Source organism: Misgurnus anguillicaudatus, chromosome 19, assembly GCF_027580225.2.
Source record: "Misgurnus anguillicaudatus chromosome 19, ASM2758022v2, whole genome shotgun sequence".
In the NCBI taxonomy this organism is placed as follows: Eukaryota; Metazoa; Chordata; class Actinopteri; order Cypriniformes; family Cobitidae; genus Misgurnus; species Misgurnus anguillicaudatus.
The window spans coordinates 19,078,384-19,103,487 of record NC_073355.2 but is presented as its reverse complement, the minus strand read 5'-3'; the positions used below and the strand labels follow the sequence as shown (position 1 = coordinate 19,103,487).

Genomic DNA, 25,104 nt, shown 5'->3' with positions numbered 1-25,104 from the left:
GACTACTGTAACATAAAAAATAATTAACAAATATTAATAAATGCTGAAAAACTATATTGTTTATTCTTAGTTCATGATAGTTAATGCTTTTACTAATGTTAACAAATACAACCTTATTTTTAAATGTTACCAGTCATTTTAAATATAGTCATTTTAAATATATCCAAGGAACTAATACCTTGTTCACACTGTCAGTCCAAATTCGATTTTGGTGCATATCCGATTGGAATCCAATCACATAAGAATGTGTGAAAGTTTTTTCGAATCCGTTTCAGGCTAATCTCTTTCAAATCGCATTTTCAGAAATTCATTTCAGTCTGACCACTCTGATCGCATTTGTGTAGATTTTCTGTTACGTCATCCTGCCGCGTCCCTTCACGTAAACGCAACCCCAGCGCAAACTGTGGAACTGTCCATTTCTGACGAAATCATAGTGTGTTTGGGAAACTCTAGTATCGTTATTTAGAAAGCCCATCAAATCCCTCTGTGTGCGTCAAACGACCTCCTCCACCGCTGCTGTAGTTGTCGCTGTCCAGTTGTCTGTCATATACGGCCATTCGGCCAATGTCTCAGAAGTTAGCATGAGTAAGAAAATGGCAGAACATTTTAAAACGCCTGCAGCTTTCAAAGCGATGTGTGGAACCACATTGTCTTTTAAAAAAAGTTATTAAAAAAATCAGTTCTTTTTTATTTTTTATTCAGTTCTTTTGCTTTTATTATAAACATAACTCAGTTTAGTTTCTTAGGGTAAAAGCTTATCCTACTGTTTTTATCTAGGGTTTAGTGCATTCCCGCACTTTAATGTTATTGAGATTGTTATGCATTAATGATACATGTGTGACGTCTTTGGAGTTTGACCTAGCTGTTTTTCTTTTCGATCCGTGACATGAGTCCATTGAACCTCTGAGGCTCATTACGTTAAACTGGACGTCTGGGCCAAAAGGTTTGTGGCCCTTCCTCGCTCAATCTCTTTTGTTCAGTCTTTGCTGTGAAGGCTTGCTTGTATGTGAGTCCATTCAGAATATTGGGAGTGGGAGGACATAACAGTGTTCGGCCTGTCACGAAAAGATACTCATGTTCGCTACATTGACCAGAGTCCGATGCATTAGCCCTGTCCTTCACATCCTCAAACAAAAGTGTGTCTGTGTATATGCTGGTCCTCTATCCTGATAGTCTTACTACAAAACATATGCATTGTGCTTCATTTGAGTCATTAATGAGATCAGAAACCATCTCTGTAATAGTAATACCAGTATGGAGATATTTTTAGGCAGATAGATAGCTTTACTCCAGGCAGCTCTTTGTGAGGAACTTGGCTTCAACGTTCAATTTCTTCTCCGTTCCTTTAGCTCTTGGGAGGAGAGCGCGGGGGCGAAGGAGGTCTCTTATAGTGATTGGTTGCAGTCTATCATAAGATCTCATCGGGGAAAAGCACTGGCATTGACCATGAGAAACAAGCGCTGTTTGTTAGTATACGGAATCCTAAATTAGTGTCACAAATCTGCATAAGCTTTAAATGTGATAGATGTTAGGGATCGTTTTGAGTTTCTGAGAAGAACCTCATCTGAATGAATCATGATTGATTGTCGAACGACAAGATTTGTACACAAGGAAATGAAATCTCCTTCCACTGGTATTTATGAGGCACATTTAAAGGAAACAGGCTTTAATGGGAGTTAGACGTTTGCATATTAAAGTACAAAAAATGGACTCGATCCATTGTCAGTTTGGCTGCCAAAATCATAAGACTCGCTGTTAGCGGGAATGGGACTCTGGTCATATTGTGATTGGACGCAAACGTTGCTTTGCTTGAAGGCTGTAGAGAGTTCGCGGACAGGAAGTCTGTAACGCTCCTTTGTTAAAAGTTGACACTGCTGCCCCCTAAGAAACCACACTGGATCCCAGCCATGGCCCGGACCAGCGAGTAGATTCGTCTGTGAAATGCAGCTTCACCACAGTTGAATCAAAGCCATCATACATTCCTTTCTGACAAACACACCATAATATTTAAATACACATTTTTGGGGGCTTTTTTGAAGGTTTACTGGTAGGTCACTTGTATCTCACGAAACTGATATGATTAATGATGATTATGATTAATATGCGGGAATTTGATCATGATTGTAAGAAAATGATTTGGCTTAAAGGGATGCCAAACCTGTTTAAATTCCTTTGTTCTGGTGAACAGAAAGGAAGATATTTTGAAGAATGTTTGTAACAAGGCAAATTTGGGAACCATTGACTTCCATAGAAGGAAAAAATAACATGGAAGTGAATGGTGCCCAAAACAAAGAAGGGTTTCAGTTACACATTTGATTTAAATAGCGGCTCTGTGGGCTTCGGCACATATGTACTGATCCAAACTAGGGATGTCAATTTATGCAATTTCCCATATTCAATGATTGTTTAATTAATCATTGAATATGCAGTGGCATATAGACGGTTTCATCAGACGCACATGCAGTGACGCAATACACGTCTGGTCTGAACTTTACTTTCGGTTTCAGTTTTTTTAGTGGTCTGACTAGTTGCTAAACTGAACTCTTGAACAAACATCTTGTCGAAAATAAAAAAAAGTGTTTCCTAATCTATGTGTTTATATACAGTCAAGCTCAAAATTATTCATACCCTTTGTAAATATGACCAAAGAAGGCTGTGAAAATAAATCTGCATCGTAAATAATTTTGATCTTTACTTTAAAAAATCTACAAAAATCCAACCTTTCATTGGAGAAGAAGAATTTTAAATGGTGGAAAATCTCATAATTAGAGAAATATTTTTCTCTAATACACACTGCTCACAATTAATCATACCATTTTATTCAATTGTTTTTGCGGCCTCCTTTTCCCAGGGGAGCAGCTCTGAGTCTTCACCTGTAGTGCCTGGTGAGTTTGGAGAACGCCTGACGGGAGTTTAGAGACCATTCCTTCGTTCAGGGTCTCTCCAGATCCTTCAGATTGCAGCTCCATGTTGGTGCTTCTTCTCTTCGGTTCATCCCACTCATTTTCTTTGGGGTTCAGGTCAGGGGACTGGGATTGTCATGGCTAAAGCTTCATTTTGTGTTCAGTGACTCATTTTTGTGTTAGTTTTGATGTTTGTTTTGGATCATTGCCCTGAAGGAAGATCAAACCATGGCCCAGTATATGATTTCAAACAGGGACAGTCAGGTTTAGATTTTTTTATCTGTTGGTATTTCATAGGATCAAAATTATTAACGATGCAGATTTATTTTCACAGCCTTCTTTGGTCATAGTTACAAAGGGTATGAATAATTTTGAGCTTGACTTGACTATGTTGTCCTTGTTATATAAATAAACTAAGTTTAAAGTACTTTGTTGTTATTTATTCCTAGCGAAGTTTACCGGAAGTTACGTGTTGACCACTAAAGCCGCTTGTCTATGTTGTTACTGCTAAAACCGTCTATAGGCAATGACATAAAAATCTGCGTAAAAACGCCAGCTTCCGCATGCGAAATAAAATATTTTATTTTGTCTAGTGGGATTGTAAAATGAGTCAATGTAGTTGTTGTTTTAATAAAATCGTCAATTTAAACTTATCTCGTTATGAAATATAATGACTAATAGACACGGTGTATAACTCCGCCTCACTTGGGCACTCTGCATCAGTCGCATGAAAGTCTGTGCGTCCATGACATGTCACAATAAAAGTTTAATTGTCATCAATTGTTATTTTTCTAGTGTTCACCTCGCTTTCCGAGTCACTGATACACCGTTTGTTGTAATTATATCCAAAAAGCACACGAAGGGCACTTTTCCCGTCGTCACATCAGCTTAGACCTGAGGTGTACTTTCAGGAAAGATGCTTATATTATGGAGATGGCAACCTTCCATTAGAAAACCTGCCACAGTCAACTTCACTAGCGTGCAGCACCTCAGCCAGTCAATAAAGATCAGTGATATATGTTGCGGCCGTTCAGAGTGTAATGACAGTCAGTTACAGTTTACATTTTACAGTTTCTTGCCAGAATTACATTTTAATCTGTTTATTAAAAATGGCTTCTGGTCTCTCTCCCTGTGTATAGCAGCGTTGCTATGCTAATCTTGCCGGCTTCCCTGAAGAGGGTCTTTGCTTTCAGTATCCTAACCGTATTTGCATTTTCTGCATCGGACCCTCTCAGATCCACTGCGGATGTCATTTCGTTGAGTTGGCATCCAGCCTCCTCTCGCATGAGGTTAAAAAGCCCAGGTGTGTATTTAACATCGAGCATCATTGTCATCATGGCTAGTTTAACTTCTGCGCGCCGCTTCATTTATTTTCTCTGGCTGTATGTATTTTGCACAGGCGCCGCACACATGTGCATGATCTTGCTTATTCAACAATCGTTAAGTTTTATCGATTAAATTCTTATCGACAATTAATCGTAGATCGATTAATTGTTAACATCCCTCATCCGAACAGAACATTTCTATTATGCTTAAACATACCTTGAGTAAGGATCTTATCTCATGGACATGAGAGTCACAATTAAAGATTTTATGGGTTTTTAAAGAAACTGCCCAAAAGCTAGGCGGCATTCAACATTCCATAGGGAGATTGATGTCCTGGATGTGTCTTTTCCCCACTGCTCCCTGCTTCCACACTTCTACCGTTACTGTCCAAGATGTTTAACACATTTCAGAGCAATCTCACAGCTGACTGAGCAACCACACTGCGGGTTGTTACTCAGAAACAACCATTTTAAGAGTGATCTTTCATGGTTTACGATGACACCCAGAGTTCGCACCGGGCCCTGTTTTTCAGTCTTGACTCTGGAAATGTGAAACCCATCTGAATTTTTAATGGTTCCATGCAATCCAAAATATATAAAGCATACAAAATATATGAAAATGCATGCAGAGGAAGGGTGTATTTGTTTGCTGAATTGGTCTGGAGCGATGGCTTATAGCAAAACATAAGTCGTCCTCAGAAGAGCTTGAGATAAGCAGTACAAATCACATTCCAGAGAAGTTGCAGTGTAGATCTCAAGGGACCGGTCCACCTCCCCAATACCACAGATAGCTTAGACACACCAAAACACAACCAGAAGCTAATGCATATCCACCTCTGTCGCAAATGTTTAATCAATACAGTTAAAAGAAAAACACCACCATTTTTCAATATATTACTGTTCATACCTCAACTTAGACAAATGAATACATACCTATATTTTTTCAATGCGTGCACTTTTAATCTTTGTACAGCGCGTTGTGAATGTGTTAGCATTTAGCCTAACCCCATTTATTCCTATGGCTCCAAACAGGAATGAAGTTAGAAGCCACCAAACACTTCCATGTTTTCCCTATTTAAAGACTGTTACATGAGTAGTTACACGAGTAAGTATGGTGGCACAAAATAAAACTTTTGTTTGGAGCCATAGCAATAGGCTAAATGCTAACACATTCAAGAAGCGGTTGTACAAAGATTAAAAGTGCATGCATCGAAAAAGATAGGTATGTATTAATTCATCTAAGTTGAGGTAAGAACATAGTAAAAAATTGAAAAACGGTGGTGTTTTCCTTTAAAAATGTTTACAGTTTATATTACATATAGATGTCATTAATATGCAACATCAGTAGCTTAACACTTGTCAGTCCAATACTTATTTAACAAGTCTGGCTTTCCTTTTAGAGGATGTGGCCGCTATTACTGCCGAATGTTTCTGGCCGATTGAGTAAAGTATGCAAAGTCAATAGCAGGCTGGTTTATATACACTCTGTAATTAAAGTCAATCTAAGTCTAAGAGCGTGTGTAAAATGTGGGCATAGAGGAGCGCTGAGCTTTGGGAAAACTGAATCCCCACTGCTCTTTTGGTTGTGGCAAATAATGCCCTATTGTTGCTCAGTTGCCTCTCGGTCAACGGGGAACACGCTCCTCCCCGGAATAAAGCTAGACCTATTCGTGCAGCTGGGATGTAGTCTGCATTGATAGCAGAGCCTGGGCTGAAATGTATGAGAAGCAAATAAATGGAGGAAATCCAGACACAATGTCATTCAGGGTTCAGAGAGAGTTCCGGTTAATTGCGGCAGTTAATCGGTAGTGGCAAGATTGATGAAGGCGTACCGACCAGATGTTTTGTGGATCTTGGCCGAAATGTTTGCGGAGATCGCTTCCCAAAAAACATTTTAGTAATTCCATTTTTTCCTTATATACAGAGGGCAATGAAAAGCGTGTAATGAGGCAGATGTAGACTTTAGATAAATAGTTTCGCTACTCGATGATAGTTTCGTGATATTTTTGCTGCTTCACCTCAATTGTTTTCATTCATCGGCGGTATTCATGTAAACTATAAAAATATTTTTGAAAGCAATTCGGATATTTCCTCTGTTTAGGGCATCTGGATGTGAGATGAAAATACACATGTACATTTGACTATATTTGGGTAGCTGTTATGTAACGCTATCCAAATAAACACATACTGTGTTTTTGATGGCAATCTTTGCTGTGATGTTCACTCTCTGCAGTCCTATTCTTTTGAGGCAAACTGTTTTCAGCTGAACCCTGTTTCAGGACCATTAACATTTTTATATTCTGACATTATTTTCATGACGGTTAAGTACATTCCCATAGCCAAACTCTCATTACTGTAATGCAAAACAGCTCTAGTTCTCATGACTGTAATGAAATAATATGTAAAAATGAAAATCATCCTGTCAGGATACGCCTTTCAGAATTAAATTTAAACAGTTTGACAGCACAAGTGTGTAGATAAATTAAAAACAACAGAGTAAAAGCCTCTTTTGTGCGAAAATACTTCCTTCCGCCAAGCATTTGAAGCCCAGGATGACAGGTAACCCTTCAGCCGTGTGTTTTGAATGTCGTAACTGACTCCTTAGGTGTAAGTTCTCATTGCACATGATAGAAGCAGGCAGGTGAGCCACTTCTGGTAAACTTCTACAAAGAATCAATAACAATAGTGTCCTTTAAAGGCCAAAAATGAAAATTACCCCATGAATTACTCACTCTGAAGCCACCTGAGTTATGTATGTCCATCCTTATTCATACGAACACATATATTTAGAAATGAAAATGAATATGTGGTCCGCTCCTTAAAGTCCAAACAATGTGCATCCATCCTTCACAAGCCCACATGGCTCTGGGGGATAAATAAAGTCCTTTAATCGTGGGTTCACACCAGCCATGTTTGAGGCGTCAAAATCACGTCTACCGTGCCTAGTTTACCGCTTGAACAGTTTGAGTTTACTCGCTTCAAGTGAAATTCTAGTCATCGAGACATTCACACGGAAATTCCGTCATGGGAGGAGCTTCTGCGACTCCGCTCGCTTTCTGTAATCACATAACTACTAGAGCAAGCTCCTGATTGGTTAATGCGGTGCGTTTTTCTGCCAAAGTACAAATTTTTCAACTCGCGCGTTTTCCTCGTCAACCCTCAATTCGCGCCATTCATGCGAACTAGACGCGTTAATGAGGCGGAATCGCGTCTACCGCGCCACACTAAACGCCTCATTCATGCTGCGAGACCTCCAGAGCGCTTTCACACATCTTCACATTGACTTAACATTAAAATCACTTGTGCTTGACGCCTCTACCGCGACTGGTGTGAATGCAGCATTAAGGGTAATGGATACGATTTTTTAAGAGAAATATACATATTTAAAACTTTATAAAATAACTAGCTTCTGTTAACACCGCCATTTACTGGCCATACTGCAATCCCAGATGGCCAGAAAGTAATACATTGTTAAAGTATTGTGTCTGAGATGTTCTGAGCTTGGAAAATGTAGTGTACAACGCAGGTTAAAAATACAGCTTAAATGTGTAAAATAAATTAATAGCGCTTTTGAGATTGTAATCTCAAACGAGTGGAGGCTCGGACACAGAAATGGTAGTCTTTATGTCAAGACTTAAAGGGCACAAATTTCATTGCTAAAAACAACATTATTTTGTGTATTTGGTATAATACAATGTGTTTGCGTGGTTTATGGTTCAAAAAACACATTATTTTCCACATACCATATATTTTTGTAGCTCCATGGATTTTGTACAAAACTCATCGATTTGAAAAGCGCTGTGTCCCTGATTGGCCAGCTAATCTGTACGTTGTGATTGGCCTGAATACCTCTGACGTCAGCTGTACATGTGACACTCCTAACCATGTTTGAAAGATTTGCTCACAATGCAATGCTAACAGGAGTTAACTTACAGGCTGTGAGTCCAAGCGAGAGGAATTATGATAATGTCGGCCTTCTCTACATCACCAATATCAGGAAGTAAACTGTTGCCTACAACCTGAGTGTTTGTTGTAGTCCAAAAAAAGAGATTTACGTTGGAGACGATAACTTGCGTCATCATTTACTTTGAGTTTTGTACCTTTTGCATATCATTAACATGTACTATACACACCTACACACCAAAGGAAATGTAAAAACGTGAATTTGACAGTGACCTGTACAGAATGTCCTCTGTGATATTTCACTGACACTGGAATAATATAGCATTTTACTCTCTTATATAATCTACGATAGTCTTAGATGTCATCTCTGTATGAGAATATACTGCCGGTCAATGCTATTATGTAACAAACACACACCTCAAGGTTTAATTCTTATAATAAAGATGGCGCACTATGATTTGGCTCTTTGTATGAGGGCTTCAAAAATCACTTTTCTATGCAGCTTACCATTTTGCATTTTCGTTTATTTATACAGCAGACAGTTTTATCTAAAGTGACTTTCAATTAAAGAACACCACAACAAAAGCAATTCATTTTTGTCTTCAAAATGAATCTTGACCTGTCACGCAACACTTCAAACGGTAATAAACCAGATTTCTAGCTTGATCATCAGCCATCACAGCCTGTTTTCCACTTTGTCTGTCCATCACTCTGACCCCTTATTTCTCAGGAAGTATAATGGAAGTGACAGTGCAGAATGGCTTTTGACTCTGAGAGGTGTCGCTTGTGCGTTCAGCTATATTTCTCTGACTGGCCTGTCATCTGTCATCTGCTATCTTCAGACGGACTGTCAGGAGAGATAAATGCACGCTCATTTTGGCCTGCTCCTCTAGTGTCCTATCTGTCTGTCTCGCCTATCTAGGCCATTATAGTACAACTTAGTCTAAGTACTCCGCAGGCTGATGTTTGATATGCCCATGACAAACACTTCCAGCACCTTGACATTCCAAGGCTGGAGATTACATGCTAGTATAGTCTATCAAGGCTGTTAGGCTTTTTATTATGGAAGGCACGTAAAAAATATACTCATTTTCCAGCTCCTCTAGAGTTAAACATTTGATTTTTACCATTTTTGGAATCCATTCAGCTGATCTCCGGGTCTGGCGATATCACTTTTAGCATATCTTAGCATAATCCATTGAATCTGATTAGACCATTAGCATTGCACTAAAAAAACCTAAAGAGTTTCAATATTTTTCGTATTTAAAACTTGACTCTTCTGTAGTTACATCGCATACAAACACCGGCGAAAAAATTAAAAAAGTCCCCTGCTATTGAAAGTAACAAAGAAGATGCTAATGCTTTTCGGGCATGCTAATGGTCTAATCAGATTCAATGGATTATGCTAAGATATGCTAAAAGTGGTACCGCCAGACCCAGAGATCAGCTGGATGGATCCCAAAACGGTAAAAATCAAATGTTTAACTCTAGGGGAGCTGGAAAATGAGCATATATTTTCAAAAAAAGTGAAGTGTCCCTTTAAACAAGCTTCAGACTCCCCGACTGCACGTTCACCAGAGCGCTGGGCACAACTTAATACAGCTTTCATGTCACCGACAAAACTGCTGAGATCAAGTGTTAGGATTAGCAATAGATATTACGTTTTTGAGGTCTCGTGAAACAGATGGCGTTGGTTTCTTATTGAAAGCAGACCCAGGGGGAGCACGGCCCATGAAGAGGAAAAACTGACTTACAGGGAGCCGTGTCCTTGAATGTTTAGCTGTTGTTGCAAATATCATACACCCACACTGTTTTTCTTGACTTTTTTTAATCTCCCACTCTGTTTTTATTCCACTCGTCAGTGGGCTGTTTCCAGTCCCATCTAGGGTCAGTCGAGGGGCCACCATTAGGCGAGAGGATAAGATAGAAGAGCGTCCAATTGAGACACAGGAGAGGAAAAAAAGAAATACCCATAATGCCGAAGGAGGAACACAGCACTTACTCTCACACGTCTTACACATTCTCACATTACAGAGGACTCGACAGACCGTGTCTGATTCTGAGGTCATTGCATGAATGTCGGTTATCTTCCGAGTCAGCGGCACATATGTCTCCAGTCAACGTATATATTTTAACCACCCATACCAGAAACAGTATCACCCATGCTTGTAACATTTACTTTTTGCATAGTGCTATAGATTTATATGCTGCTCCTTCAGATGCATATGAATACTATAGCATATTAGCATATTATATTATTTGATTTCAATTAGCTTTACTCTTTTGTTTCTAGAAACACCTAATATATTTTTATTTGCAGAGCTTCCACAGTCTCTGCCATTTTTCCTTCTACTGGTTTCCGTCAATTTAAAAATCATAATATGAGGCTGTCCGCAAAGATGAAAGGCAAGGTTTATAGTTACAGCTAGATCAACAGTGTGGGAGCAGCCGAGGTTCTGTGAAGTTCTGGAAGTGAAGGAGCTCCATGTGGGGGATTAATATGAGTTCTCTTCTCACGTCCAAACCAAACAATTAATCTCACTCCAAGGACCGGGAAATCAAGCTTTGTTTGGTTTGTGTGAGGATTATTTACATAGGCTGTTATTTACGGAGGAGAGAACGGACAGTGTCACTGCAAAAGTGAGCTGCTTTACTCTCTGAGATTTCTGTGATGGACTTGACATTTCTGAGAAGATCATCAAGATTTCGAAATTTAAACTAAAAGTTGACCCCAAAATGAAAACTCGTCTACTATTCATTTTAACTTGCGTTATTTCAACACTAGATTATTTTTTATTTTATGGAGGAGAAAGTATAAGATTTCAAAGAGGATGTTTTGCAGAATGTCTGAACTTCTTTTCTGTTCAGCAAAGTCACTGCAAATTGTTAATTAAAGTTTTAATTACAAGACTTTTTTAAGATGTCAAATAAATCCGACTGTTCCCAGACAGAGTACGTATGTGAGGTTTTAGCTCAAAATACCATACAGATAATTTATTATAGCATGTTAAATTTGCCACTTTCTAGGTGTGAGCAAAAATTAAGGGGTGGTATTATCCCCTTCTGACATCACAGGGGGAGGCAAATTTCAATAACCTATTTTTTCACATGCATTGTCTACCAAAACTTAGCCCAGTCTCACAAAATTTCGTTATATAGTCACGTCATTTTTTGATTCTTTTTTCATGATATTATCACGAATTTCCACGTTTTTTTCGTGATCATATAACGAATTTCTGTTTTCATGTGATTATTACGTATTGGTTACTCAACTGTTTTGTCCTATTTTCTTACCATTTTCGCTTCGGTTTAGGGTTAGATTTACAAAAAATGACAACCTTACTCAAACCCAACTCTAACCCTAACGCCAGGCGACATAAAAAAATAAATCAGAAAAAAATAGTACAAACCAATGTACAAAGTGACATTCGAATGCAAGCACCAAATCTAACCCTAAACCGAAGCGACAATGGTTTAAAAATAGAAAAAAGCAGTTTAGTAACCAATATGTGATAATCACACGAAAACAGAAATTCGTTATATGATCACGAAAAAACGCGGAAATTCGTGATAATATCACAAAAAAAGAATAAAAAAAGATATAATCTTTTTCACATTTCTAGGTTGATAGAAGCACTGGAGACACAATTATAGCACCGAAACATGGAAAATTCCAATTTTCATGATATGCCCCCTTAAAACAGGGTTAACTGATATTTTTAAGTTGAATGAACTCAAAATTTTAAGGCAGCACGAACACTTACTCTTGTTTAAAGGGGCTGAAATGTTGTCAATGACAAAGCGCCAAAATCTCCCCCCACCCCTGTATAGCTCTCGATCTCTGATTTTATTTTTGAAATTTGATAGTCTCTGGATAGCTCATTCTCAACGATCAGTGAACAAAGCAATGTTAAATGTGTTTGGGAATGTGAAATAAATGATGAATAGTGTTTTAAACCATATTCTTTAAAAACAAAACGTGTACAGGTGCATTTCACATTTGTAACGGCACGATGTGTTTCCTACAGAGAGAAAAATGAAAACATTTGGTGATGTGTCTGTGCTCAGTCACTGTGGAGCTGTTATCCACCAACAAAGCACAGCTGCTGGATCTGGCAGTTAAACTTCACTTAAATGTGATCCCTTTACTGCCGAGGAAGGTTTTACTGTCAGATATAACAAAGTGTGAGGTGAAAAGAATCCCTGATGGCCTTGCCCGATGAAGCTCTTGGAAAGCATTTAGCCCTTTCATTCAGCTTTGTTCATAAGGAGTGTTTCCCAAGCTGACACAAATCCCCTTTGATCGAACAGAGAATAAGGAGATTCATCATGCCTGTTTCAATGTCATGTGCCTCTATGGATCTTTTTAATGCTAAAGATGTTTTGCTTCCGGGTGTTTTCCCTTAGTTCCCCGGGTGTTTCATGGTCTATATTTGTGCCTCTAATTAGATGTCAATTCTGCAGATCTATGTGTTTATTTGGAGGAGACTGGAGCACAATTTTTAAGGCTTCTTAACATGGCGGTGTTCTTACTGCACAAATACCCAAGGGCACACTTTTCTACTTTGTGCTAAAGTTGCTGGGGAGCTTAGATCTTTCCCACACTCTCAGCAGGCGGTCATGCGCACATGTTCAGAGAAACCCGAGAAAGGGAGGGAGGAGGAAGACTTTTGCTTTCCCGGCCAATGACCTGCAATATAGACATTTAAGTAGAACAGAGACCAATCAGAGTGCTTAGATACGGGTCGGTTGACAGTCCTGATTATGTCTATACTGGACTGTAATACAATATACGTGGCTCTGCTATGTGGTTACAAATCTGTGCTGCTTCCACAACTGTTGATCAGGCTAATTATACGTAAGAAAATATAGATTATAGATTTTTTCAAACATTAAAGGAACAGTATGTAAGAAATGTATATCAATTAATCATAAAATGACCCTGATAGGTCACTAGACATTAAGAAATCATTTTGATTTCAAATACTTATATCACTGACAGCAGTGGTCTGGCCAGGATGGAGTTGCAGCCCTCAACTGATGTTTATGTTGTCATGTTGTGTATTGGCCACCAGTTGTGTGATTGTAGTACCAGTTTTAGCCACAAGTTTTGTGATTGCAATACCAGTTTTGGCCACAATCCTACATACTGTTCCTTTAATTACATATGTATCACACAATATGCAGCATTTTAGAAATTGCTACAGAACTATTGTTGGTAATAATTTTTTTGGTAACACTTTACAATAATGTTCCATTTATTAACATAAAAAATCAAAGTATTATACGCAGTATATGTTTCATTTTTCTTTTCTTAATTTTAGTTCCAAAACAATTCTTTATTGTTTTGGTAATTCATTAAAAACAGATACAACTTTTGATTTTATAAATGTACAAGTATATGTTAAAATGAACATTAAATTAATAAATGGTGTAGAACAGTGATCACCAACCTTTTTACGCCCAACCTTGGCCTTGATCAGTGGTTTTTAAACTGGGGGCCCACGAGATGGTGCCAGGGGGGCCCCAGTTTTATGACATTTTATGAAATACATTAATTTATCATGAATTCTATGTAATAAAACCTAAAAAAATAAGGCTAACCAAAAGCACTACTTTTTTGTATAATTTAATGGTTTTTTTATTAAAATGTTGAGTTTTAGAACAGTTTTTTGTCACAAATTTACTTTGGGGGGCCGCGAAGCAATGCACCGTACACAAGGGGGGCCGCACGCTGAAAATGATTGGTAACCACTGGCCTTGATTAAAGGAAAGATCTACCTATCAAAGGGCCCAGACTGAACCTCCAACTTACATATTCAAATGCCAAGAAAACTCATATTTAAAGGGATAGTTCACCCCAAAATGATAATTTTATTATTAATCACTTAACCCTGTGTCGTTCTTAACCACCAAGTTCTCCAATTGTCTTCATAACACATTTATAAATAATTTTGATGAAAACCAAGAGGCGTTTGTCTGTATCGTTGACTTCAGTTACATTCACAGTCCGTTTCCAGAAAAGAATGAAAGACATTGCCAAAAAGGTCCATGTTCCATCAGTCGTTTAATAATAATATTACGAAGCGACGAGAACACTTTTGTGTGCAAAGAAAACAAAACAGACAATTTTATTTAACAATTGCTTCTCCTCCTTGGTTGTTCAGAGCGCGTTCGCGACTAGACTACTGCATATGCTGCTGACGTCAACTGCGGACGTAGTTGCCAGTGTACAGACACAGAATATGCTGGCAAGTAATTTGCGCATTTATACGGGCTATTGAACTATTGTTTACAATGTTTGCATAATGCTTTTTAAAAAATATTGGCGTGAAAACAGTCCCCTTGGTAACTTTCAATATTAGCAGGGGACTATTTTCGGGCACTGTGTAATATCATTGCACCTGCTGTAGCCATGTTACGGCAGCAAAGTCCTTGATTATTACGCCTGAATGAGATTATAGTTCCTAGAAATATCGGCCTAGAAAATTGCAACTTTTAATTTCCGTCTGCCTCAGTACATGATGTAACTACAGAAGAGTCAAGTTTTTGAGCATGATGCTAATGGTCTATTCAGATTCAATGGATTGTGCTAAGCTATGCTAAAAGTGGTACCGCCAGACCCGGAGATCGGCTGATGGATTCCAAAACGGTAAAAATCAAATGTTTAACTCTAGGGGAGCTGGAAAATTAGCATATTTTCAAAAAAAGTGGAGTGTCCCTTTAAGCTTAAAGTGCGCTAAAGATACCTTATTTTAAGGGCAGTTCAGCTACTGCTCATGTGAACAGGTCGGCAAGCATCTCACATGACACTGTATAGAGCCCATCCGCCTTCAGATTTATCAGTCTTTATCAATTGATCAATTGATGATTCATTTTAACCATAGACATTATATACAGATGCCTCATGACGTGCTGGAACGTAATCCAGCGTCGCCGCCATATTGGTTGGGTCTCTTCACTCTACGCTAGCACCAGAGTGAATCAGAGTCAATGGAGAGCAAGCAACTATGCCCGTATTTTTTGCAGCTTACGGTTGCAGCTTACGGTTGCAATAACCCCCAGGACGTCTGTGATTTTATGTACCGATTCGGACAGGATTAAAATGATGCAGGCTGTTCCAGAGATGGGAGTGTCTGTTTCATGCATTTGGGCGTTGCAGTAGCACATGCTCTGGATACGCGTGTTTGTAATGTTTAATATTTTGCTTTAAATGTAAAATTATGACAGAACATGTAATTTATTCATTTAATTTTAACAAATCAAAATAAAATATACAAATCCTACTAAAGTAACGTTAGCCTACGTGTTTTACATAACTGTCTGCCTATAATAATCACAAAGAAATGAAGAAATAATGATTAATAAAATTTAATATCTTTATTAATTAACGTTACCATTCCGGAGTTGAACAACTTTGAACGGAGTTTCTAACGTTAATGATATTACAGTGTTTAGTCTTAACAGTGTTTGATGTTCAGCTCGTCTTGATTTAATTATTTTATTTTGCCGAATGCGAAAAAACATTCATATCTGAATGAATGGGACTCAGGAAATACAATATACGCGCATTAGTAAGACCTTATGGCAGATCACGTTGGCCAAAACACGAAATGAACCGCGTTTTCAAAAGATATTGCGGGCAAACACAGACATTTGCATTCGGATGGGATTAAATTTCTTAGAGGACCGCTGCGTTTGGCAAAAAACAGTAGGTAAATTGCTCTGGAATTCTTACGGAGGTCGTCAGAGAAAAACACAGACATGGCCGATTCGGACGGGATTAAAAACACAGAGGACCTCTGAGAAGCACGATTGGATCAAAATTCGAGGAGTTATGATTATTGTAGTTGGGGATACACCTTTCTCACAAGAAATAAATGCAGGGGGGCACATTGGGGACCCATCCAAGATGGCGGCCGCGCTGATACATCAGCTCCAATAGGCAGCGTCAGTCTATGAGTCTACGTATATAATGTCTATGGTTTTAACTGGATGGCTAGAGACTTCTGTTGCCAGAGCGCCCATATTAAAGGTGCATTGTGTAGCTTCTAGAAGGATCTCATGACAGAAATGCAATATGATATACATAACGATATTATCAGTGGTGTACTGATGAACTGTATTGTTTTATTACCTTAGAATGAGACGTTTTTATCTACATACACCGAGGGTCCCCTTACATGGAAGTCACCGCCATGTTTCTACAGTAGCCCTAAACAGACAAACTACTCTACAGTGCTAGTTTCATCACTACGTTGTCTCAGGTGACAACATGTTTTTCTTCTAGCAGCTACCGTAGCTTCTCATTGCATTTTAAAATTAAGATTGGTTGCAATTCGCAATATACACTTCAAGTATATAAAGAATGAGTATTCAAATGAGTCTGCACACCTAAAAATTCTTAATAAGTTGAGTTGTCAGGTTGGATTTCATGGGAAATGTTTTTGAAAAAACAAAGGTAAGTACGTTAAGAAACCTGCAACTTTATGTTTCAAACAGAGATGTTGATAGAGAGGAAAAGTTACAGACTGCAGCTTTAAATAAGCATGCGTGTTTTACATAGCTGTCATAGGAACAATGCTTGAAAAAAATTTAATAATTTAAATCGCTCACCCCTAACACTGCTGTATTTTTTACTGTTAAAGAGGAAGGAATGTTTTTATTGTGTGTAAATGTTTGAAGGAGGGATTGATAAATGCCACGGGCTCTGCTATCAGATATCTGTGTGATACTTCCTGCCTGTGTTAGATTAAGCCCTGATGATGTGTTGTGTATGTGTATGCGGGAAGGTTTGGGGTGTTGGGCTTCAGTCTGTTGTAGAGGGGTTGCGCTGTGCTGTTAATCCCCTGTTTTCACACACAGCTGTTTCCTGTTGGGAACATGGGGCCTTTGTGAAACTCACACACAAACTAAATGACACAATTTGCTTTTCCAGACAATGTTCACTGAAACGCCAAGGCCGCAGTGTCTGCCATCCAAAAGCCTGCGTGAAAACAACTTTGTCAGGAAATAATGCTCAACACAGCAATTTAGTTAATCTCTCTATTGCTTCATTTTAAAGAGTCCATTCTGTTAGGCAGAAAAGCAGATTTTCTTTGGAAATGCATATGATATTGGGCAACCAATGCAGTTATCTGTATATTGTGGCTATATGAGGGCAGTAAATATCATTGATTCTTGGAATAGACTAGTATGAACATGCTGTACTGTTTCTGACCAACCTCACCAGTCGGTTTTATTTATGGATTGATTGGACTTCACACTGACCTCTGACCTGATTCTTAGGTAGTTAGATGTGAAACGCCAAGCTATAGTCAGAAGATGATACAACCCTCCCTCTGGAGTTATTCAGGGGCCTGTTCATTTGTAACATTTGTAGATTATAGAGTCCATTTATTAAAGCCGATCTTCTGTAATGTAAACAGAACTTACAATGCTATGTGCCTGTATAATGTGTTATGCACTTAACCAAATGCTGGAGCAATACTTGAAAGTGATTCTTCATCTCACTCCCTACTGAAGTAACAGAAGATTGTGAGTTACGTGTAAACCTACATTTTCGAGTTGGCTGTTTTTCATTAAAGTTTTTTGCTGATCTGGTATGAGTGACCCGCATAGTTCTCAGACAAAGATAGGAACATCCTGTTACTTTAAGACTTTCCATTCCTAATTTAGAACAGCTTTTGAGAGACAGATTTCCCTATTTTAAAAAATAATTGTTTTATTATTTATTTTTTTATTAAAGAGATAGTTCACCCAAAAATGAAAATTATGGCATTGTTTACTCACGCTCATGTTGTATAAATGTCTTTGTTCTGCTGAACACAGAGAAAGATATTTGTAATGAAGCAGGAAACAGAAGCACCATTGACTTCCATAGTAGCAAAAATACTACTATGGAAGTCAATGGTGCTTAAAAACGCAGTATTTTTCACACAATTTACTTATCTGTATTTTCACTGTCCTCAAAACGGTCTGATGTTGTCCTTGTTCTATGAAGTCCCACCTTCAGAAATACGTATCTAGTTCTGATTGTGTAGCTTATTTAGTGTGTTGTGATTCGATAGCAGCTTAGCTTGCCGTTAGCTTAGCTGGCGACTGACGTATAACTGTGGGCGGAGTTTAGACAAAAAACTGTTCTAGTGACGTCATTAAAGCAGGAAGTAGAGGGCTGTGGTCCAAATCGGCCGTTCGCTGTAGGCTTTGAAAGGCGAATTCTGTTAAAGAAAATATATCGCCTGGCAGTGAACTTTGATCATTTTACAGGTATTATTTATGCTCTAACAGCAACATTACACACTAACTAGGGTTTAAAAAATGGGATCATGAAAAATGTGACCTTTAATATAATAAAAAATATGTAAATGATTGTTATAATCTGTAATGCAGTTCTTTTTATACATTGGGTAACATTATGTCCTTTGTGTGTTTATTACAGAGTGAATCAGTTAAGTATTTCCTGGATAACTTGGATCGGATCGGACAACTGGTGAGTCATTACAACTTAACTACTTATATGTCTTCATGGTTTATGAGCAATGTGGGTAAACATTTTTGGCCATATATTCACTTGGATAGATAAGTAGTCAGATAAATATTGTTTTTATATGATGTTTCTGAGCAGAGGTGGTGGGTTTGGGGAGTAGAGGCGCTGAGAGTAAAGAAAAATGGTCTTTGTGTGAGTGATAAAAAGACCAAAATGTGTTTTGTGTGAGCATGGAAACCAAGGCCAATGACAAAAGAAACGAATGTGTTACAGTTTGGGTGGATCGTGTTTTTTTGGAAGCTGTATCCAAGGTCATTTCCCACCCTTTCTGTTAATAAGGCAATAAGGGATTTTTGTTTGTGATCCAATAAACCACTCAGATTTTACTTATGAACACTTGGATTCAACAGATACTAGAATGAACAAGTTTGTTCATGTTTTTAGTTCTGTAGGTGGATGTACAAAAAGTCCATAAGTGAAATTTGTTGATCATGCAAAAAAAAAAAAAAACCTATAGGCCCGGTTTCACAGACAAGGCTAAGCTTAAAGAAATATTCCACTTTTATAAAAAAATCTGATAATTTACTTACCACCAAGTCATCCAAGATGACTTAAGAAATTAAGTTTTTGGAGGAAAACATTTCAGGTTTTTTCTTCATATAATGGACTTTATTGGACCTGAATTTCAATGCAGTTTAAAATTGCCGTTTCAATGCAGCTTCAAAGGGCTCTAAACGATCCCAAACAAGGCATAATGGTCTTATCTATTGAAATGATCATCATTTTTACAAAAAAGTAATTTTAAACCACAACTTCTTGTCTTGCACTAGTCGTGTGACACACCAGCGTGACCTTAATCACATCAAAAGGTCATACATGACGTATGCATAACTACAGCTCCAGTGTTTACTAGTGTGGAGAAAGATGACCGTTTCGATGTATGTGGAATGATACAAACTAATGTCTTTGTGTCAGTTTATTGTTTTAAATGGTCTGCAAGTGTGCGTTTTACATATGTAACGCTGGGTTGCGCTGCCGTGTCACACTGTTTAGTGCATGACAAGAAGTTGTGGTTTAAAAGCGCGAAAATAGCTATCGGTTTGCTAGATAAGACCATTATGCCTCGGTTGGGATGGTTTAGAGCCCTTTGAAGTTGCACTGAAACTGTGAACTGTTGAGGTCCAATAAAGTCCATTATATTGAGAAAAATCCTGAAATGTTTTCCTTGAAAACTTAATTTCTTCTCGACTGAACAAAGAAAGGCATAAAAAACTAGGATGACATGGGGGTGAGTAAATGTTTAGGATTTTTTAATGAAAGTGGAGCAATCCTTTAAGCCACGACTACGCCTTAGTTAAATTAGGATATTTAAGTCACTTTTATATACATTTCTTAGAAAAAAAAACATTACTGGTGTGCATCTTGAGACAAAACAATGACCCTGAGATATGTCAAGGCAAGTTATTTTCAGTTAAGACAGCTCAAACATTTATTATAGTCTGGGACTGCTCATTTTCCAGCTCCCCTAGAGTTAAACATTTGATTTTTACCATTTTGGAACCCATTCAGCCGATCTCCAGGTCTGGCGGTACCACTTTTAGCATAGCTTAGCATAATACATTAAATCTGATTAGACCATTAGCATCACGCTCAAAAATGACCAAAGCGTTTCGATATTTTTCCTATTTAAACAGCAGCAAAGTCCTTGATTATTACGCCAGAATGAGAGTATAGTTCCTAGCCATATAGGCCTAGAAAATCGCAACTTTTAATTTTCCGTCGATCTTAAAACACGATGTAGCTACACTGAAAAAAATGATTCATTGAATTTAATAATTTTTTTTAAGGTTAGTGGTTGCAATCAATTTATTTAAGCTACATTTAAACAAAAGTTTTATATTTTATTTTACGTTACTAATCTTTTTTTGTTTAAATGTAGCTTAAATAAATTGATTGCAACCACTTACCTTAGAAAAATTTATTGGATTCAATGAATCATTTTTTTCAGTGTACAGAAGAGTCAAGTTTTAAATATGAAAAGTATTGTTGGTTATTTTTGAGCGCTATGCTAATGGTCTAATCAGATTCAATGGATTATGCTAAGCTATGCTAAAAGTGGTACCGCCAGACCCGGAGATCGGCTGAATGGATTCCAAAACGGTAAAAATAAAAATTTTAACTCTAGAGGAGCTGAAAAATTAGCATATTTTTAAAAAAGTAGAGTGTCCCTTTAAGCCTTGTCTGTGAAACTAGGAAATAATGTAAACAGTTCAGATGCATTTCTAAGTACAGTGTGTAAATAGTTAACACCTATTGAATTGTATCAGCTTGCTTGTCCTCATAATGCCGTTTTCTCCCAGTGTATATATTTGCACAACCACTTACACAATTTTCATCTTTGCAGAGCTATGTACCAAGCCGACAGGACATCCTACTGGCCAGGAAGGCCACGAAGGGAATTGTGGAGCATGATTTTGTCATTAAAAAGATCCCCTTTAAGATGGTAGACGTGGGTGGACAGCGCTCTCAGAGACAGAAATGGTTTCAGTGCTTTGACGGCATCACCTCCATCCTCTTTATGGTGTCCTCCAGCGAGTTCGACCAGGTCCTGATGGAAGACCGCCGCACCAACCGCCTGGTGGAGTCCATGAACATCTTTGAGACCATAGTCAACAACAAGCTCTTTTCCAACGTCTCCATCATCCTCTTCCTCAACAAGATGGACCTTCTGATAGAGAAGGTACGCAAGGTCAGCATTTGCAAGCACTTTTCCGACTTCCGGGGAGACCCTCACCGGGTGGAGGATGTTCAGGCTTATCTGGTGCAGTGCTTCAACCGCAAACGGCGCAACCGCAGCAAGCCTCTGTTTCACCACTTTACCACTGCCATCGACACTGAAAACATTCGCTTTGTGTTTCACGCTGTGAAGGACACAATTCTTCAGGAGAACCTTAAAGACATTATGCTGCAGTGAGGGTCTGTTTCACATTTTTACTGTTGTTTATACCATTTTTCAACCTATTTGCAACCTATTTCCTGTAGTGGGAGAGGAAACACCTACTGGACTTCATTTTAAATCATCTTTGCTTGACGAATATACTCCGTTGTGTGAAAAGGAGAAGTAGTTTTATGAACGACATGGCATTTAGACATTTTTAAGTCATACCGAAGGTTTAAAAGAGACCTCAGGGCGGGATGTGAGTGTATTACAGTTGAGAGTTTGATCCGTTTTTGATCAGTATTCTCAACTCTTTGTCTCATGGATAAACTCAACCAATGCACAGTAACTTTACACTGGCATATCACCCAAATAACATCCTAAAAATAAACAGCAAGCTTACACTTGAGCATCCTGTCTGTAGTTTAAATTCACATCACTTCCTTGTGTGGACAGGTTATTTTTAAACAGTCTAGCGTTTCAATCACATGTTGCGGCATACACAGTTTTGCAGAATTCTCATTACCAATAAGCAGGGTTTTTTGTACATAGTGATAAGTGCCTTCTTTACGTAATTGTCCACTGTTTTGAACTGTACATGTGTCTCTTCAAGTTAAGCTACAAGCTTTGAAATATATAAAGTAGGGTCAAATCACTGGTTATGCCTAACACCACTAACTTTAGATGTATAAAGCAGTAATGGTGTTCATTAAATGTCATTATTGCATATCTGTTCTTTGTTTTTGAGTGTTCAGATGATGTAAAGATTCTGACAATCTATAACAAGGCTTTTGTAATGTATATAAACTGTGTGCCGTCTAACCTTTAAACAGAGATTATGGAACTGATCTGTTATATTATCAGTGGATACGAAGATCTTAGTTTCTACTTAATTTCAGCTGGTCACCGGATCTTTATGAATGACAGCTGTGGGATTTTGGTCTTAGCTGATGTTTCTGCACAAGGTCACAGGTTGAAATCCTGGACGAGCCCCCACTTTGTTGCGCCACTACTCCATGAATGAGGCATGAAATGACTTCCCAGTAACGTCTGCCAATGCTGATGAATGTTCCTTGTGGGTGATGGCACAAAAACCATCACAGATGGTATAAATTTAAGTGCGTGTGTAAAACTTGTAGGAAGGTTTGAGATACGTCCTCATATTTGGGTCAGGAGGTGATTGCGCTACGTTTTCACGAGTACATGCTTCTTTATGTTTACTGTAATGAACACTGTTAGCTCTTTAATTTTATTGCAATGTTTTTCTATGCCCTAAAGATATTTCTGGTTTTCCTCATAATCATGCTCCATGTTGGCAGGAAAGACATCTGACACACCCTAAACCATTGTCCCTAAAAGATCTTCCCCCTTTGCTCGCATTTACTGGAAGATCTCTGGCGCTCGTGCAGATAAAGCACCAGATGATTTCTTTATTTCAAGCTTGATTGTTTTCTTCTCCTTTTGGATCATTTGGAAGTTAAATAAAGGATAATAATACAAGCCCAGTGCTCAAATATTAAGGCTATTAAGCAATAAAGATATACACGTTGTGAGTGTAATTATGATGAATATGGTAAGCAAAAAATACAGAATAATAATGTGAAAAACAATTAGTAGTCTCATTATTTACTTAAAGTATAAATGTCACAATTGCTGTTCTGGAATTTGTTTCTGTTCTAGACGGAGGCGAGACGATAAGCAACAAGTGATGAGAGTCACTTTCTTCCATCTTAATCTATGTTTGTCCTCTAACAAGCAGCAATCGCGACAAGCAACAGGATGTTTTGTTGATAACTTGGTTTCTGTTTTTTTTTTGCTGTGTCGCACTGTGTAGCCCCGCCTACTGTGTTATCTAATTGGTACAAAAACACACAGCTTAAATTATATCATGTCATGTAAAATTTTGTTTTAAATTTTGTTTCCCAACCTTCTTTGCTCACACAGAAACCTGCTTAGGACACATTATTAGCATCTCATGACTGTCACTGTTATATAGGATGTCTGTTTGCAGTATTTTATACTGTAGGTTTTTCGTGGTTTTCTTCCCTAATGTTTTACATATCCATTGATTGTAAAAAGTGTGAATTTCCAGATTAACTGCATTATGTGTGTTTTGTATATAAGAACTGTATAAATACAATAAAAACGTTAATGTTGAGCTATAATTGGTGGGCTGTGCTGTTCTTCATATTTGCCCTCTTCTACATGCAGTTGGGAAATATTGTTTGAGCTAATTACCCTTTTCAAAATGCCTTAAGGCTTATTGTTTGAGATTTTATTTATTGTTATGTTTCTAAATCTTACATTATAATAAATGATGGGTTAAATGCAACCCAGCATTGGATCAAAAAGGGATGAACTTAACCCATTGGGTTTTAATTTTACCTATGGTGGGTTGTTTTAAAGGTGCCATAGAATGTAAAACTGTATTTTCCTAGGCATAGATGAATAATACGAGTTCTGAACATGGTAATGACTTATCGTAAGCCTAAGAAACACTATTGTTTCCTCCTTTTTATGTAAACTTGGTGCATATAAAAGACAGCTGGAAAACAGGCCAATCTCAACATAATACCGACTGTGACGTTACAGTCGTGATGTACGCGCCCCCAATATAAAAGATGCAGTGTGTAAATTTTTGCGGCATCCAGTAGTGAGGTTGTAAAATACAACCAACGGCTCAGTCCACTGCTCACCCCTCGCTTTTGAAAAGCATTGAAAAGCTATGGTAGCCGCCACCGGAAAAACGTGTAACTGACGGAGACAACTTAGTAAAAAAAGTTTGTCCGTTAAGGGCTTCTGTAGAAACATTGCGGCCCAAAATGGCGACTTCCATGTAAGGGGACCCTCCGCATATGTAGATAAAAACGTCTCATTCTAAGAAAATAAAAACATAACTGTTCATTATAAAACGGTCTTTATACACCCCTGATTATATAGTTTTGTATATTATTTTGCATTTCTGTCACATTGCACCTTTAAATTACACATTAAATTAATTACATTGTTGTTACAATGCTTAAACAAAGTTGTGACTGCTGAGTTAGCATTATATGCTAGTTAATTCTATATGCTAACGTTTTTAGGCTGAAGTGCTACTATTGACGCTACAGTTATGTTTTGCAGGTCCGTACTGAAAAAACACAAACTTACCACTCAGAAACGTCCATTTCCAATCTCCGAATAATTAATTATACCTTAAAATCTTCATCTGATACGGTCTCAAACATAAAAGTCTGTTTGCACACACACAGAGCTACTGAAATGAGCCGCTCTCAGAAACAGCCAATCAGAGCAGAGCTTAACATTATTATTTATGACTCTTTTAAATAATGCAATTATAGACCATTTAATTTTTAAGGCAAATCCTAGGGTTGTAAATGTCAATGTCAAATTTTATTTATATAGCACCATTTCTACAACACAGGTTGACCAATGTGCTTTACAACAGAGGGTTAAATGGACATAAAACCGTTTCTGGATCATTTTTGCACTTAATTAAGTTACACACTTTCTATGTTGGTATCAGAGAACAATGTAACAAAT

At 37.9% G+C, this 25,104-nt stretch overlaps 1 protein-coding gene across 1 annotated transcript in view; it reads left to right on the top strand.

The window, feature by feature from the left end:
• gna12a (guanine nucleotide binding protein (G protein) alpha 12a) overlaps positions 1–23,723 on the top strand; it is a 39,148-nt gene extending 15,425 nt beyond the window's left edge. The window contains exons 3-4 of the mRNA XM_055190974.2: positions 18,573–18,623; positions 21,025–23,723. Of these exons, the coding sequence (XP_055046949.1) occupies positions 18,573–18,623; positions 21,025–21,594 (621 nt within the window). The 3' untranslated portion in view covers positions 21,595–23,723. The remainder of the gene's footprint in view (positions 1–18,572; positions 18,624–21,024) is intronic.
• The last annotated feature ends 1,381 nt before the right edge of the window (positions 23,724–25,104 follow it).